General features: G+C 39.8%; 1 protein-coding gene across 3 annotated transcripts; it reads left to right on the top strand.

Moving 5' to 3' along the window:
• Positions 1-253: 253 nt before the first annotated feature.
• alpk3a (alpha kinase 3a) lies at positions 254-17462 on the top strand. 3 transcript variants are annotated; one of them, XM_088417331.1, is made up of 15 exons: positions 254-336; positions 735-860; positions 1078-1110; positions 1471-1592; positions 2912-3029; positions 3110-4391; positions 8777-11540; positions 12862-13009; positions 13491-13618; positions 13704-13739; positions 14522-14796; positions 14866-14954; positions 15030-15247; positions 16466-16514; positions 16592-17462. In XM_088417331.1, the coding sequence occupies exons 1-15, from the start codon at positions 254-256 to the stop codon at positions 16929-16931; spliced, it is 5811 nt and encodes a 1936-aa protein (XP_088273457.1). In that variant the 3' UTR covers positions 16932-17462. The 3 variants fall into 3 exon arrangements, with proteins under 3 accessions (XP_088273457.1, XP_088273458.1, XP_088273459.1); XM_088417332.1 differs by lacking the exon at positions 254-336 and having other exon boundaries at positions 721-860; XM_088417333.1 differs by lacking the exons at positions 254-336; positions 1078-1110 and having other exon boundaries at positions 721-860; positions 3110-4413; positions 8856-11540.
• The last annotated feature ends 171 nt before the right edge of the window (positions 17463-17633 follow it).

Raw genomic sequence — 17633 nt, 5'->3', positions numbered from 1 at the left:
GGCTGCATCCATCCACCAGCTTTCCTCCAACAAACATGTTTTCATTGCTCAGTCTTGCACTATGCCCGCACCGGACCAAATATTCTTTCACAAATTGATTTCAATAATAATTATGCAGCATTTTCAAATGAGAATCGTGACCTGATGATGGCTTAAAACTTTATTGTTAAGTTTGAAGTGTAGTTTAGGAAAATCTGATGTGCTCTTGCACCTATTTGTGGGCCCGCTAAAAATAGGGCCCTGCTGGCAACACATGCGCGTCTATGATAAGCAGTTCCAGAGGCTTTCTTCACAGACACGAGCTACAAAGAAACACAGACAACATTTCAATGGTAGGTTGGAACATTTGTTATGCTTTTATGGAGCCAAATCAGGAATTGAGCATATAAATCTTAAGCAAAGTAGTTTCCTGCTCGTGTTTGATTACAACTTGATATCCCAAACTATTTTTAACTTCCTCCAGTTTAAGAACTTAGCCTGGTCAGAAAGGACAAGCATGGACTGAAGTGTGTGCCGAGAAGTGAATGAATAATTGTGAATATAGTTCAACTATTTGTGCCATCAATTGCCTTCTTTTGTTCATTTTTTTAGGGGCTTTTCTATGAATAACAAAATTCAGCTACGATCCAAGGCACTGAATTTTGGCCAGCTAAGGACGTGACTCAGGATTTTTTTTTTTCAACAGTTTTGGCAGGTGGTAAAATCTTGGTAGATTTCACAATGACTTCCAGAAGGCCGATGACTCGCTCTTTTTCTGCCAATGGGAGAACCAGCAGCTTCAGTGAAGAGGATAGCAGCTCTTCAAATGGCCGTGCTGAAACCCGCAATAATTACCTATCAAACGTTAGGCCGGAAAACAGGTAATTTTACTTTAAAGGCATCTTCTAGAACATTGTGGTAAAGGTAAAACTCACGCACTTGCGACAAAAGCACTCTAAATAAGTTACCTCAAAGCCAATCAAATTTGTTCCAATAATGTCATTTTTTTAAGAGGAGAGACATCAATATGTAGATGGGTTGATTACAGAACTCTGAGTTGTTCATTGACAACCCTGCATTTGCCTCTTCTCTAACTAGCTATTCAAGGTATTCTCACTACAGGCCAACGAGGTAATACATACTTTTCAAACATTCCTCCAAACTAACATCTTAACCAAGCGATCTGGTGTATCCCAAGAATGAAACCTACACAAGTCTTAACAGTTGATGTAAATGTCTACTTTTGTCCGGTCTTGCATTCACTTTTAGTGACCAACATCAGTTTTAATGTTGCATTTGCCATTCCTGTTTTTTTCCCTTGCTGTCCCAAAAGTCTCTGTGTCAAACTTTATCCACTACCAAAAAAAATTTCCATTAACAAAATTCCTTCAAAGAAAATGGAATGTACTGCACTAGTGTGAGGAGGCCTCTGAAGTGAGCTACAAGTGGAAAGGTGCTTTAGATCTGTTTGAAAACTCTGTGCTCTTGCAGGAGCACACTGTGCACCGTTATGGCTCAGCTTACGGAGGACGTACAACCATCCTTTGAGACCACCTTAAAGTCCAAGGCGGTATCGGAAAACTGTAACGTAAAGTTCACCTGTGTTGTATCAGGTATGTTCTAATTTGACCTTTAAATGTCATTTTACTGTAAATCAAATTCACAATGTTGGAGACATGAGAATGGGTGTAAAAATAATGCAAATTAACAGAATTATAACTGAGCCGTGCTAACGATTATTTCAATAACAGATGAATCTGTTGATTATTTTGACAATTAACTTTTAGTGCCATGGATGAGAATTCTCGTCTTTTAAAATACTCATAAAAATAATAAATTATAAAATTCTCATCAAATACGTTTTTTATAGAGAGTAGCTGACACCCTTGACTAGTGCTTATCTAATATTAAGCCAATTGAGCAATGTAGTGATAACTGTGACCATTGGATGGCAGTGTTGCCATGCAAACAACACAAATATTACCTACATGCAATTCAAAGTAAGGAATGAAAGTCAAGCTTTCATATGATACCACCCAGCTTTACATGGACAGCATACAATATTCTGTCAACCTTGAACGATGAGTAAAAATGCTATACATACTGGCACTCTAGAGGTTTCCTTTTCCGATAACGCATGGCCCTGAAAGAATTAATCGATTAATCAAATAAAAAAAAAGGTTTTGATTTAAACCCCTTTATTAATAACATATTTTTCAGATTGACAGTGCAGAAATTGCATGGATTTTTAAAATAATTTGTTCCAAGTTTTTTTTGTAATATGTCAGAAATCTGCAAAAATGTAGATAATTGTGTTCCTACGAAAAATAGATGTTTGCAAATATTATTCCAATTTAATACAAAGCTAATCACTCTCATTTCATAGATAAAACTAAAGAAACCTGAGAATATTTGATATTGAGTACCTGACATTCTGACAATTTTAGGTGTCTAAATGATTAATCTATCAGAAATATTGATTGACTAATTTAGTTATAGAATAATCACAGATTAATCTATTAATCGTATCACACCAGCTTTCATATCAAACTAAAGAAATCAGTTCCTGCTGAGAAGCTGAAATTCTGAGCATTTGGAAAATTTTAGATCTCTAAATAAAACAATTGATTATCAAAATTATTTACTGATTAATTTGGTCATCGATTAGGTGTCGATTAATCATTGTACCTCTACTAATCACTTTGCTTTCATAGAGCGCAAAAAAATTTGAGCATTTGTCTTTCTGAACATTTGGACCATTCTAGCTCTCAAAGCAATTCAGCAAATTTCAGAAATATTTATCAATTAATTTGATAATTATTTAGTTGTCAATTCATCACTGCGCTTCTAGAATTAACTTTGTACAAGGCAAAATAGGAGTGATTGTGTTAAAGTGTTACCTCCATTTTTCTGAAGTCCCTCATTTTTACAGGTTATCCAGCTCCTGAACTGAAATGGTATAAAGATGATATGGAAATGGACCGTTACTGTGGACTTCCAAAATATGAGATCCACAAAAATGGGAAAACGCACACGCTTCATATTTACAAGTATAAAACTCAAATATCACATGCCAAATATTGGTAAATGACTTGAAATAGAGATTTTGCTCGATTGTTTCTCTTTGCAGCTGCACGTTGGATGATGCGGCTATCTATCAGGTCTCGGCAAGCAATAGCAAAGGTATTGTCTCCTGCTCGGGGGTATTGGAAGTGGGCACCATGAGTGAATTCAAGATCCACCAGAGATTCTTCGCCAAGCTGAAGCAAAAAGCCGAGAAGAAGAAGAAAGAATTGGATGAACAGAATAAGAAGGACGTCAGCGGAAATATTCAGACGGAGGAACCACGTGTTAGTCCAGAACCGCCTCCGAGGAAACGCCCAATTCCGCCACTAGATTCAGTCCAAGCAGCTACTGACCCTGAAGCTGTGGAGCAGCTGCGTGCCGCTGCAGGAGCCGGTGGAGTCAGCTCTGACGTCAAAGGAAAAGCCTTTGCAAAACCTTTGGACGGTAGTCTGGAGAAAGACATAATGTTCCCTGAGGAACTCGTGGCCAAAAAGAAACCAAAGATCACCAACGGTGTCGACGCCGGCGTTAACACCACCGCAAACAGCAGCAACAACAACAGAGGCCACGTGATAGCAAATGGAGGTGAAAACTCTTACGACGGCGGGATCAGTTTGGCACAGTTTTTGTCAGAGACTCTCCAGTCGCAGACTACCGAAGAGGCCGAGAACTCACCTCAACTGGAAGAACCACAGGAGATGGACGTATGTATCGAAAATACGAGTATCGAGAAAGAAGAAAGACCAACAAGGGAAGAGAATGAAACAACGAAAGATCGCGAGAACGAAGTCTCCCATCTAGCAGAGCAGCCCAAACATCACAGAAAGCCCCTTAAAGATCATGACCATCACAACATCCAGTCATCCATCTCCTCCATGTTGCACTCAGTCAAAGATTTCCTTTTTGGGAAAGGGAAGAAGGACTCTCTCGAATCCAATGAAAACAAAGATAAAGAACCCGAACACCTTCCCAAGTCCATACAGCCTAAATCCACACAATCTCAAACACCGCCGTCATATCGACTATACAAAAAGCATCGAGCAGAGATGGACAAAGCCCACACGGACCAAGTGGTACCCATGGAAATCGATAAGCCAAAGGAACCTCCGAAGAGCGTGGACGCAAAGCCACAGTCGGTGTCAAAGAAACTCTCTATCTCACAAGAACATATCGTAAAAGTTGAAGCTGTAAAGTCACCAATTATTGAACCGACCCCTGGAACCCCCAAGGAGTCTAAAGGACAAAGCAAGCCGGTGGCTGAGGTTCCGGTGCAGAACAAGGAGGTATCAGCTGGAGAAGGGGTCAGCCAACGAACACAATTGTCTGGTCTTCAACTTCTTACCAAGGTATGTACAGACGTTTTGAAAAGCAGCTGGTTGCCACTTGACTTGAGAGTTATAATTAGACTTCACTTGCCTGACAAGATAATGAAAGGGTTAAATCCATGGCTGCTGCCGGCGAAGATTTTGGTATTTGGATATCCTGAAAATTCTATCGAAATTATGGTATAAATTCTTACAGTCACAGAGACAGACAAAGATGTTCATTTACATAATTTTACTTTAAGGACGACCTTATTGACATAAGTGATGAGTCTAGTCAGCAATTACGCTGCGACACGCTGCTACATGCACCCGGGAACTACTTCAAAATAAAGGTGTACCGAAGCATTGATGCCCATATATTATTTAGTAAAGTAAAGTTCATTGAGAAGTTTGCGGTGTGTTACCGTCACGCAATACTAGAACTCTTGGGGCTATGGTTAGCTTGAGTTGTTCCTGACAGTGTACATAAAAGTAAATGGGCACCCTGGGCAGATAAATGCCTGCAGCATGGATTCTGGGGCTATGCTTGGTGATACAAAAAATACTCTGAGAAGCGCACTCAAGAACTCAGGTGCTAGATGTTACATGGATTAGGTGTGGCACTCAGACTGTATAAAAAGTTGATGCAATGACTCAACCCGCCCAGTGGAAACCGCTTTGGACGCACTGGCAACACCAAACAGCCTCTAGTTAAAGGAGCGTCGAAGAAATGAGGAACCATAAAAGTAGATCACTCCCCCTCGTTATATGTGGGGGTGGGGGATGTTGTATCTTCACGGTTCACTGTAAGAGAACCCTGATCTCCGGTGTTGGCCGCGGTGAGTGAGACAGCAGTGCGTCAGAGGGCTTGCTCAAACCTGAATGCCATCGTTGGCTCTCACATTACCTAGAGGCTTTGTACGATCTGTCTGAGGGGCAAGTCGAGTGACTTTTGTGACGGGTCTCATCATGACAAGGAGGGTCTTGTCCCATTTGGCAAATTCCATGCAAAAAGACCCTCCCCCCTCCAACACCACCACCCCAAAGTATCTCAAAGACTAAAAATAAAGCCTCATGTAGACAACAGGAAGGCAATGCTTCCCTTATCAGAGGCACGCATGGAGAATAAATTAGCATATGCTACGAATAGAGGTTTATGATCCATTCGCTAACACGCTAACCGGTATTTGGCAGTGATTTTCAAAATTATTGATCGCTTAGATACCGTTTTCATTCCCAATAGTCAAAATCCTTTGAATTTCATTCCCTCTTCATGAAAACAGAGTGGATAATAATATCATGTTTGTTTTTATTATGGAAAGCTACCACAAACATTTTTTACCATCAACATATCCCAACATGTTACAGAACAAACTAGTAATAGAAATGCAATGTTTGTGCAGATTCTGAACTGTCAATTTGAAATAATGTCTGGTTCTTGATAGATGATAATTAAAACTTTTGTGGTATCAGCTTTATAAATTAATCGACAAAATAATAGACTTTAATTGAGCTACCAATGTGGAGTAAACATTTCTCACTGGCATATTTGAAATTCTGGCTATATATACGATTGTTATCTCTAAAAAATGCATGTGTACCTAAACCAGTATGCTTTTTAACATTAACAAAAGAAAAAAGCAACATAAAACTACTTTCAACAACTGTTAATTATTTTTTACAGTGTTTATACGGGTTCCAGCTTAGTCTAAATCAGAAAAAAATAACCAAGTGCATCAAAATACGGGTTCCAGCTTAGGCTTAAACTGAAAAAAATAACACAGTGCATCAAAGTGCCTGAAAAAGAAAAAACGATAAAAATACTTATTTTATTGCAATTAAATTTCATATGACAAAAACAAAGCCTTTTCCCAGGGGGACATCCATGCCCCCCGCCCCCCCTGGCATCAACTCAGGGGGCCCCATCTCTCGATTAGAGAAGCACTGCCATAGAGTTATGCGCATGTTGAAGTAAAAAAAAAAAAAGAAAATAGCATTTGGCCTAAATATACCAATAAATTCTAAAACAAAGTAAGTACACATTGTTTATCAGTAATTTTTATGAGTTAATTATGTTAAAAAAAAATCATAATGCATGTGGCATTGTGGGAGAAAAATGCCATGATTTTAACATTTAGTCCACAAATATTTAAGTAACATTACTTACTTAAAAAAAAATTGTAAATGCCCTGGAATGTATTTGCAATTAAATTCAAAAGAGTTTGCCAGTCAAAAATGTGTATTCCACAATGGCAGCTCCACACTGCAAGTATGTTCAAATGTATTTAAATACATTTAAACATGCTTGTAAATTTGTACGTCTGTATATTTGTGGGAGTAAATTAAAAAAAACGTATGCAAGTAAAAATGTTTAAAGTCTAAATAAAGGTCACATGATGTGATGCATGTGTTGTTCTGTCATTCAAACTGGCTGATGACGTGTGGTTGAGTGACACATGGGAAGAGGAACTGAAGTCAACAGGTTCAAAGTGGAATGGCAATCTTTTGGCTGTAATGTGGAACTACAACTGTCCATTTATGGTGGTGACGCGTTAATAGAAAACCTCACTGATGATATGTCACTGGAGGAAGTCTAATCTTTTATCTTCGCTTGCTCACATGATTGAGATACAGTCACGCATTGTGTTTACATACAGCTTCCAGAGTCAAAGCTGCATTTTTAGACTCCGGTTCTCTTCTATGGAAAATGCTAACTTCTTTTTCCTCAGTCCATTATCACGAAGCTTCAAAAGCCCCAAGTATACGTTCGAAATGTATGAACTAAACTCATTGAGGGGAAAACCCCAACTACACCATAAACAGTAAAGGTGTGAACTTTATTTTTTTTTTGAAAGACCTGTTTCCTCGATATAGGGGTGACTAAACATCTGTTTTAATATTTCTGTGCTCAAGTAATTATACAATAATAAATGTAAATAAATAATTTAAAATAAATGTATCAATTTCAAAGGTTAGCTTCTCGGTGTAAGGAGCACACACCTGCCCAAATTGTTCAGGAATTCCCCTTGTCTTACTTCAAAATATCTTTGGAGCTGACACCAGCAGTTTGAGGAACTTCAGTTCCTAACATTCCATGTTCTTTTCAACATGAAAAACAAATTATATTCATCTTCCTCTACAGCAGCCATGAAAATTTGCTTCCTCTTCTAGTCTGTCCAGATTTTGATTGTTTAATCTGAACACACGGTCACTATTTATGTGATAAGATAGAGAAGCATTAGGTCATAAAACATAAGAATTTATTGATTTTTTGTATTATATCTTTTGTGTCATCTGATCATTTTACTATTTGCTGTCACTGTTTACAGTTCAGCAGCAAAGGTCTTTGCTATTGAACATGTGTGAATCCTAAAACTTTGCACATAAAGTTTAAGGTTGGATGCCTTCCAAAAACATTAGTTTATATTAGGGTTCGATTCAAATAAATCAACTAGTGTCAAGAAAGAGCTGTCAAGTGATTAAAAAAGTGATTAATTAAGATCTCTAATTAATTGATCTAATTCAATTACCTGACCTAAAATTTCAGAGAAAAAAGTTTGCTTTCATTTAGGTACATTGTCTCATAACAGCAAACCAAAAGATTGATATACAAGACAAAAAAAAGTTACTTAAGTCATTTATTTGGTTTAACAGGCATTACCAGATGCAGTTGAAACTATTTACTGTCTGCTGTATTTGGGACAAGTGCCGAGTGCTGACTGCAACCTTTAGTTTCAACCATCAGGAGAAACGGTGCTGTTTTCTTTGGTCAATTGCCAAATAATTAGAAAATAACAGTAAAGTAAAACATTGTTCATTTTGTTCGACACAGACTTGCTCATACGCTTGGTGTTTTCAAGTTCAATTTGGCAGAGTTTAGCTATGGCTCACTATCAGCATCTTTGCTGCTATTGTTAGCTGTGGTTACAGTCAAGTGCTGGGTGCTTTACATTTATGTGGTAGGCTAAACCTGAGCTGCTTTTCTGCTAAACAAACTCCTTACAAAGAATGAACATCACTCTACCTTTATAAGTTGCCGTCGACATGTTTTTTAAAGTTAAATTGACCCTTCATCAAAGCGACAACTCTCGTATGCTCTTCCATTTTCATGTCTTCTGCTCCTGAACTTGCCCTGCCACACATGACAAGAGCCCATCAGGTTAAGCAGATCACAATGTCAGCAAAACAGTGTCCACCAGGCAGGGTGTGATTGTGCTTTGTTTTCCACTCCTCAACAACTCAAGCTCAAAATGAATACAAATGTATTTAATCAGCATACGCGAAGCATAAAGATAGAGATTAAAGGTGAGATTAATCTGATTAGAAAAAGTGAGCGTAAAGAATTTTGACACCCTTATTGGTGGAATTTATTGAGAAAACCAATCAGTTGTGTTCAGGTACTGAAGGCTTTGTTTGCTTCCCATTAGGCTGAAGTGAAACATACTGAGATGGTCCCAAGTGTGGATACAATTTTTTCACACCAACCCGACCCAAATATCCCGCCAGCATCACCGCAGCCCACTCATTCTGCGGTAGAAACTACGTCTTCACCAAGAGAAGATAAGCCTCATTTGCCACACAGCCAAAGTTTCCTTCCCTCGTCCGGCGTTTTAAAAGATAATCAAACTCCTCCCCCAACCAGAGTTATCTCAGCTATAGTGGCCAGTGCCTCTTGTGTGACACCCATTGCGTCTTCGCAAGGGGAAGAGATAAGCGTTGAAAAGATGGGTGAATACAGCAAACCTGACAAAGAGGTGATAAAACCTTCCGGGAAATTATGTGTAGAAAATAAAGGGCTATTAATAGAACCGGCCCGCCCTGAGGTAGCCATATTGACACCTCCTTCACTGGAAAAGAGTAAAACTGACAAAGAGGTGTACTTCCCTACTAAGAAATTATGTGTGGAAACTGAAGAGAAAGAAAAGGAGCTACCCCGACCCAATATAAACAGAACGGTTTCTGCTGTATTACCAACAGCTTTGCTAGAAGAGAGTAAACCTGAAAAAGATGCGAACTACCCTAGCAAGAAATTACATATGGGAACTGAAGATAAATTAAACAAGCAACCCCTTCCCGATGTAAACAAACCTAAGGTGGCTGTAATTAGTCAGCCTTTGCTGAAAGCTGGTACACCTGACAAAGACTACCCTCCCAAGAAGGTATGTGTGGAAACCGAGGTGAAATTTATAGAACCGAGTCCCGATAGGAACAAACCAAAAGTAGCTGTATTAACACCGCCTTTGCTGAAAGAGGCCATCAAAATTCAAGCACCCGATCAGGCATTAGATTCTGATACGGAAAAGTGCGCTTCACAGAGAAATCACACAAAAGAGGAGGCTGAAAGTGTTTCGACAACTCAGGAAATGAATGTCGAATTTCTACCTACTGCAACCCCCAAGACGGTTGACCTGAAAAAGTGGCCTGAATGCTCGACTCCTTTTGCAGACGAAAGCAAAGAGCCAAACCGGAGTGTACTTCAGAGTTCAGAGAATGGTTTTAGAGGTCGTGAGATGAGAGGTGAAAGGAAGGAAGCAGTCACTGAAAAAAATCTAAAAGAGCAAATGCAGGTGACTGTTCAACCTAATGAAACAAACAACAACGTTTCAGAAACCGTGGCAGAAAAGAAACCACCAGCAGTAGCGACTGAGTTCGAGAAACAATCAGTCAAGATTGTCACAGACAAAAAAGATAATAAGGATGTTGAAATAAATCTTTTGGCAGAAGATTCAACCACGATGCATAAAGTCCGGACTGGGAAACTAGAATGTCCCTCAGAGAACGATACAGCAGATATTAAAGAGCCTGTGTCCGATAAAAGCAAAAATAAACGCGCTTCCGTCCCAAAGATTGAAATAATTGAGCCTAAACCTAAGCAATCGACTCTTCCGCTAACAATATTGGCGCTCAAAAAGATCGAATCAGAGCCAAGTATTTTAGAAAAACATTTAAAACCACAAACTATACCCCAGGATATTGTCGATTCCTCAGAATTTTTACCAAAGAAGAAAGCTCTCCATCGTAATGATAAACCATCACCCCCAGATGAAGCGAAGGATCTCGAAAAGTTAGATGTCAAGTCAGAAAGAATTGCACAGGAGAAGACTAGCATAAAAAGATGTCAGCAGCTCCCTCCGTTAGAGTCTGCAACCATTCCCCAAATAAATATTTCATGCAGCGATGACAAGAAGGATCATAAATTCATAAACACTCCTGTTCCGGATCCTCTGCAGCCTTTAGAATCGTCAAGTGTGCCTTTGTTTGTGGTGCCGCCAATATCTGTAACTTGTCATGAGAATGAGAGTGAATTAAGGAAGCCCACTCACAGTGAGTGGACAGAAACTGAAACTTTGGTTACAGAGAGTTCAAGACTGCATGGCACTGGTGGTACCACATCTGAAAAAACTCAAGACACATCAGAAGGTTTCACAGAAAACGTATCTTCTAACCCAAATGAAAGGAGGCATGACAATGGGCCTTCATTATGCAAGACCACAGAGGACAATAGTTCTCTCGAGATACTGAAGGCTAAACCTTTAAAACAATCTAAAACTGAGACTTCTGTAACTGTTGAGGACCTCCTCAGAAGTAGACCCCCTGTTGAGAGACTTGCACACAAACCCCCTACTCATCCGTCATTGAGCCCTGGCAGTATACGTAAATATATGTCCAAGGCCGCCGCAGAGCTTGAGAGTGATACCGGGATGACGGTCCCCGTCATCACGGTGGACGACCGTCAAAACGACAAGGCAGACGAAGACACGAGCGGCGGATCAACCCCGACGTCCTTGACGCCGACGTCGTCTCTGTCCTGTGAAAGCAGCCCCAGACTGAAACGAAGAGACAGTCTTTCACTTATACGCTCCGCTACACCCGAGGAGTTGGCCTCAGGAGCCCGCCGTAAAATCTTCATCCCCAAACCTAAAGAGGATTTAGACACAGCTGCCGTTACCCCCGAAGCTCAAAACAAGAAGGAGACCCCCTACATGTCACCCAGCCAGGCTCGCAGGGCAGCTTTGCTCCAAGCCCCCGTGGGACAAAACACCCCACCAATGGAGAGGCGTTCCCCGCTGATGAATCGCAGAAAGGCCACACTGGAGGTACCCAAAATGGTGGAGGAGCCACCCAAAGAGGAGCCGGCCAAAGTCGCGAAAGAGGAGAAAGTTGCCGAAAAGAAGTTTGACCCATTGAAAGGTAAATATCCAGTCACTGATCCTGACCGTGTAAAGTGAATTCTGAGATTTGTTTGTAAATACCAGTAGTCTACTGGACAATCGGTTACCAAACCGTGCTTCATGACACGTAACTTCGTAAACAACACACTGACTCAGCTCCATCTCAAGCGGGTTTACGTCTTTCGATTTGGCTCGGTACAGATGGCCCTTGTCAGTCTATTTATTTTTATGAGGCCTTATATCACAAAGCACTCACTGAAAGTGTGGAAGCGATCGCCAAAGTAGGGCGTTCCGTCCGTGACAGGTGGATGGATTGCCCAGGCTCTGATAAATATGTTAAACATGTTTCAAGATAATTGGTGAAAATGTGCAACGACTGAGAACTATCTACTGTAGTACTCAAGTTCTAATTTAAGTTATAGCGTTAAACTGTTTTTCAAAAAAAAATTCCAATTTGTTGGCCGTGGTTAAAATTGTACCCAGTCCCACAACCCCCCCCCGCACTCCATTATGAGAACCTAAGCATCTTCGTTTGCATCAGCAGTTATCCAAGCAAATTTACTTGTTATTTAGAATTACTAAGGCCAAGACTGTTAGCTTTCAAGCTAGCGAGCTAGCTTGGCATGGAATCTCTTTCAAGGCATGAAGAACTACTGTAGGCTTTAAGATGATATATTTTTGCGCATCAAAATTGAGAAAGATGACATAGCATCCATTTGTGTAAAAGTATCATATTTGAGTTAGAGTTGAAATGGTTGCAGTATTATTTCACATTGTTTGGGACACTCTGCCCCACTATATACAGGACGAACTTTTGTTTAGATCAGTGGTCATCCAGAAAAATTGTAAATTACTAATTTACTATTACTAGACCCAAGCCTGTTAGCTTTCAAGCTAGCTTACGAGCTAGCTTAGGGCTAACATTTCTTGTCATAGGTATCAAACTCCAGTCTTCGAGGGGTGGGATCTCGCATGTTTTCCAGGTTTCTCTCCCAAACACACCTGATTAAAAAAATCATTCGTTTTTAACAGTGTCAGTTGACCTTAGAATTAGAAGCTACATATTTGTTTAGTTGATGAGATACTGCTGGCCTACAACCATGAATCTATTGTTTGAGTAGTTTCTACATCATTTCGCGATCATAGTTGCATTTGAAAGGTGATGTACTTAAAGTATTGTTTTGTAAGTCTGGCTCACAGTTGAGATGTCTTGTGTGCTGATGTGTTGAGCAAAATTGTAGATTGTAAAGGCTGGAATTGGTCCAACAGAATTCTAGGAACCGCATTAGAGAGGCTGTTTGGTTGTGTGTATATTTATGTTTGCGACCATGTGCCAACAGCTCCACAGGTCATCCGTAAGATCAGAGGGGAGCCATTCCCGGATGCCTCCGGACACCTAAAGCTTTGGTGCCAGTTTTTCAACGTGCTTGCCGACTCCACCATTAAATGGTTCAGGGATGAAGAGGAAATCCTGGAGGTCAATAGGAGGTAAATGGACGTCATCGCCACCTCCAACACAAATCGCCGTACGATAGCCGTTAGCCACATGGTATCTCTGTGCTATTATTCAGGGATATATGGACAACATGAGCGGCCATAAAGCTGTAGTGATCTAAAACAAATGATTCCACAAGGATTAGGATGTGGATTTATTTACATAGAGAGCACCCCGTGGCCTTCTGCCATTCTCATATTCTCAGTGCGCAGACTTACAGCTCATGTGACTGTCAAGCTCACAGCTGTGACACGGAAACCGACTAGACGCATGAACTGTAATATGACACAATATTTTTCCCATCTCCGGGAGCATTAAAAATCTATATATACAATGTATATGCACTTTTGCTTGTCGTAGCGGCAGCGTGTTGCTACATGTAACTGTTCTCTGTGTTACAGCGACACCTTGTGTCTGTATCTGCTCACTGACTCTTTCTGCAGGCCGCTGATGTTTTTGCATGTTGTCTTCAAGTGCAGGGGATGAGACTCAAGTGGCACTTGCTATCGTTCTGGCCGCAAACCAAGACTGCGGCGTGTACGGCTGCACCATCCACAACGAGTACGGCACCGACACCACAGACTTTCTCCTCAGCGTGGACAGTGAGACACAACCATTCAAGTTCCAACTAATAATTGTATTCAATGACATCATTAGTGTTCTGAAATATTCCATTTTCTTTTACAGTTCTGTCTGACATACTTCTCAGAGATGATGTTGAAGGTAACTATTTTTTTAGCATAAATAACAATTTTGTAAACAGTTTCTAAATCATTTTCAGTCCTGACGTGTCCAGTGCTCGGAGTGGTTATGTTAAATTTACAACTAATGATGCAGCTATCGAGTGTTTTTGTTATTTGTGTATCCTTCAGATGACTCTAATTCAGGGGTGGCCAAGTTCGGTCCTCAAGAGCAACAATCCAGCCTGTTTTCATTGTGTCTCTTCAACTAACACACCTGATTCAAATGATTAGCTCATCAGCATGCTTTGCACAATCCTGATAACGACGCTGATTTGACTCAGGTGTGTTGGTTGAAGAGATACATTGAAAACAGTCTGGATTGTGGCTCTTGAGGACTGAACTTGGCCACCCCTGCTCCAATTGAATATCAAGTATTTGAATGATTTAAAATATATATATATATATATATATTCTGCTCAGTGAAAAATATTCATGCAGAAGGCCAAATAACATGTTTCCACTTTCCTAAAATTATAACTTTTCCCATCCTCATCAAATCGCTCCCTATTAATTTTCATTTATGAGACAAGTTTGCTGGTGGAACATCTGTTTCAACCCTGGCCCATTATATTTATTCCTACCTACTATACCGCATAATAATCATCTACATCACAGGTATCAAACTCAAGGCCCGGGGGCCAAATCTGGCCCGCCACATGATTTTATGCGGCCCGCAAAATGCTAATCGAATTGAATCTAAACTCCAGTCTCGGTCTCAGGGGCTTCCTCTCAATAAAGTCCACCTTGTAATATTTCCTCTAGTTGGAGAAGAAATTGAGATGACACCACTGGTGTTCACCAAAGGCCTTGCCAACTCCGGGACTTGGGGCGACAAGTTCTTTGGCCGCATCATGACTGAGAAGGCAAACATGGGTGAGGGTTGCAATCATAAAGCCAGCAGAGTGAAAGTCATCTACGGCTTGAACCCCGTCTATGAGTCTGGAAGCACATGTATCATCAAGGTTCCGAACCCCATCGCCTACGGGACCAAGCAGGATAACAACCTCATCGAGAGAAATCTAGAAATGACAAAGCAAGTGAGTGAAATGATGTTTTCAGTTTAAATTGCTGCCAATGCTTTCTTTTTACTTGATTTCTTCTGCCAGGAATGCAAAATCCAGAACATGATCCGAGAATATTGTAAAATATTTGCAGCTGAAGCAAGAGTTATTGAAAACTTTGGCTCTTTACTCGAGTAAGTCCTGCAACAAGCCCACAAAGATTTTGCTGCTAATTCTTTGTCAGAATGTTTTTGTTGTTCTACCCGCAGAGTAATCCCTCAGTACCTGATGTATCGACCCGCCAACTCTGTCCCGTACGCCACGGTGGAAGTTGACCTAGGGGAGGTCTTCCTTAAATACTGTGTGACGGATCCTAAAGGCCGCCTGGTTGTGCAAAATGCCTCGGAGATGGAACAGAAGTGCAGCACCTTCCAGCACTGGATTCACCAGTGGACGCACGGCAATTTGCTCATCACCCGCTTGGAAGGTACGTATAAAAAATGCTGGGTTGGTTTCTCACCCGCTTACTTAGTCAAGACTGGGTTAATTATTTTGACTTGGTATATTATGTTAAAAGATCATGATTAGGCGTGGACTTTTTAAAGATCAAATCGTCAACCTGATGCCTTAGATATAAATAACCCTATTGCACCAAATTTGGTGCAGTGTGTGTTGGTACAGTGAAAATTGAATCCTTTCAATAAAGCAGAATTTATGCTTGAAGGAATACTAATTGAGGCAGAATTTGAGAATTATTTTGATAAGCATTATTTTTCATGTGCAATAAATACTTGAAAAAAATTACGCATTTTGCAACTTGCGGTCGACTGAAAATGACATCACCCGTGCGCCGGTTTCAGGTTGTGAATGTCACATGATCAAACCCATAACAGGTGAGCCATAACTGATCTTTACCCAAAGCCATGAGCACATGAGATATCATTTCTATCAAAATATTTTTATGAAAATTAAAGCATAGTTCAAATATTAACTTTTTACTACTGAAAATGGCTAAATACTTTTGGAATCCATTTGAAGGCCACAGTAGATTTTTACAACGGAAAGGATGCACCGGTTTCTTTTTAGGAAGAAAAAAATTCAAGTGTTTGGTAAAATGTGTATGTACCAAAATATCTACATATTCATGCACAAGAAGCAAAATGTGTCAACTGCCACAGAAATTTTGCTTTTCAAATTAAGTCACTTTTGCACTTTTCACTTATTTGTTAATATTGTAAAATTCTTTGAATTATGCACTTGAATGTTCACCTGAGCTTTAACGCCCTCTAGTGTCCAGCGACCTATTTCGCCTAATAGCTGTGCCAGTCCTGACAATAATATGTCTCTACCATGTATTTACCAAGTACTGATTTAATACTTAAGTACATAAAGGACAATAATTTCCAGATACTTTAGTATCGATTCAATACGTAAGTTTCTGAAAATTATTGTCCTTACATTAATTACATGTCCTACATTAAAAGGCATTATTTTCCAGATACTTAAGTATTGATTTAATACTTAAGTATCTGGAAATTAATGTCCTTATGTACTGAAGTATTGATTTAATACTTAAGTATCTGGGATTTAACATCCTAACTTTAAAAAAACGTGAAAATACGGCTCTGGCTTTGAACGATTTAAATGTACCTGTTGTTTTTCTTTGACAAATCTCAGTTTTGATTCTGTGATTTGTTTTTTGCAGGTGTGGAAACAAAGATTACAAATATTAGGGTGGCGACCAAGACAAAAGGGTTTGTATCACGCACAAAAAAAACGATGGAAAAGATGTTTGCCTTTTATCAAGATGACATCCCTATCCCTGTTTCAGATACCAAGGCCTGACAGAGCGCAGCTCTCCAGAAGTCTTTGAGCAGTTCCCAACCGTCCACCAGTGCAACTACTACTGCGGACTTCTGGGCCTGCGCCCGCTCAAGACTCAGGAGCAGCACACCACCAAGGTGAAGGTCTCCAAGAGTCCCTTGCTCACCCGCAAGTTGACCCCAGGCTCAGGCAGCCCGCAGCCGCATCGTAAGGGACACAGCCCTCAGATGGGCCGGAAGGCTAACGTGAGTCCTAAAGTGTCGAGGAAAGTGCACGAAACGGAGGACAGTGACTCAAACGGCAAACTCAAGCCGGCAGAAACTACCGATACTCTTGAAATGAGGTAGGAGAGGTTGTTTTTTTTTTCATTTTATTTTGAATAATAAATTCACGCTATCAAAAATGACAGTGACGAACCATGGGATGTCTTGTCCCGGCTAAAAATATGACTACATTATAAAATAGCAGAGGAATTGCAGAGGTGAAAGGGTGCTTCACTCTTCAACATGAGGCCACATTAAAGTTGACATTACATGACTTATCACCAACACGTGCCTCAGAGTCTTATCAGCTCCACAAATGAACTCTCAGCAGTACTTGTCATAGCAAAAATGAAGTGAACATCAACTATGATTGTAATCTTGATATGTACTCTTTTATACTGTTGTCCCTTTTTGTTTTAAATACCCATATGCCACAAAAATCGTACAACACACTGCATGTTGATCTGTGATGTAAAGTCTGTGTGCAGGAGCATCTTTTCTTTTTTTTAACACGGTTTACAAAAAAAATATACAGCAAATCTGAGCTTGTAATGTTCAATTAGGCCTATGAAAAGCCATTTACAAGATACTTCATTAGGTACACTTTCATTAAGAGCTACTGCAAGCATATATATATATATATATATATATATATATATATATATATATATACTGTGTATATATATATATATATATATATATATATATATATATATATATATATATATATATATATATATGAATTTTCTTGCATAAAGCAACAATCAAAGTTAGATGCATTGATAT

Source organism: Hippichthys cyanospilos, chromosome 6 (assembly GCF_059441005.1).
Source record: "Hippichthys cyanospilos isolate Australia breed blue-spotted pipefish chromosome 6, RoL_Hcya_1.0, whole genome shotgun sequence".
Classification (NCBI taxonomy): Eukaryota; Metazoa; Chordata; class Actinopteri; order Syngnathiformes; family Syngnathidae; genus Hippichthys; species Hippichthys cyanospilos.
The sequence above is the reverse complement of the archived record's forward strand: the minus strand, read 5'-3'. Positions and strand labels throughout refer to the sequence as shown.

Coding starts and splice junctions, on each gene's coding strand:
- alpk3a (XM_088417331.1), top strand. CDS start 254: ATGCGCGTCTATGATAAGCAGTTCCAGAGGCTTTCTTCACAGACACGA. Junction 1,111..1,470: donor TCTCACTACAGGCCAACGAG/GTAATACATACT, acceptor GTGCTCTTGCAG/GAGCACACTGTGCACCGTTA. Junction 13,010..13,490: donor ATCCTGGAGGTCAATAGGAG/GTAAATGGACGT, acceptor GTTGTCTTCAAG/TGCAGGGGATGAGACTCAAG.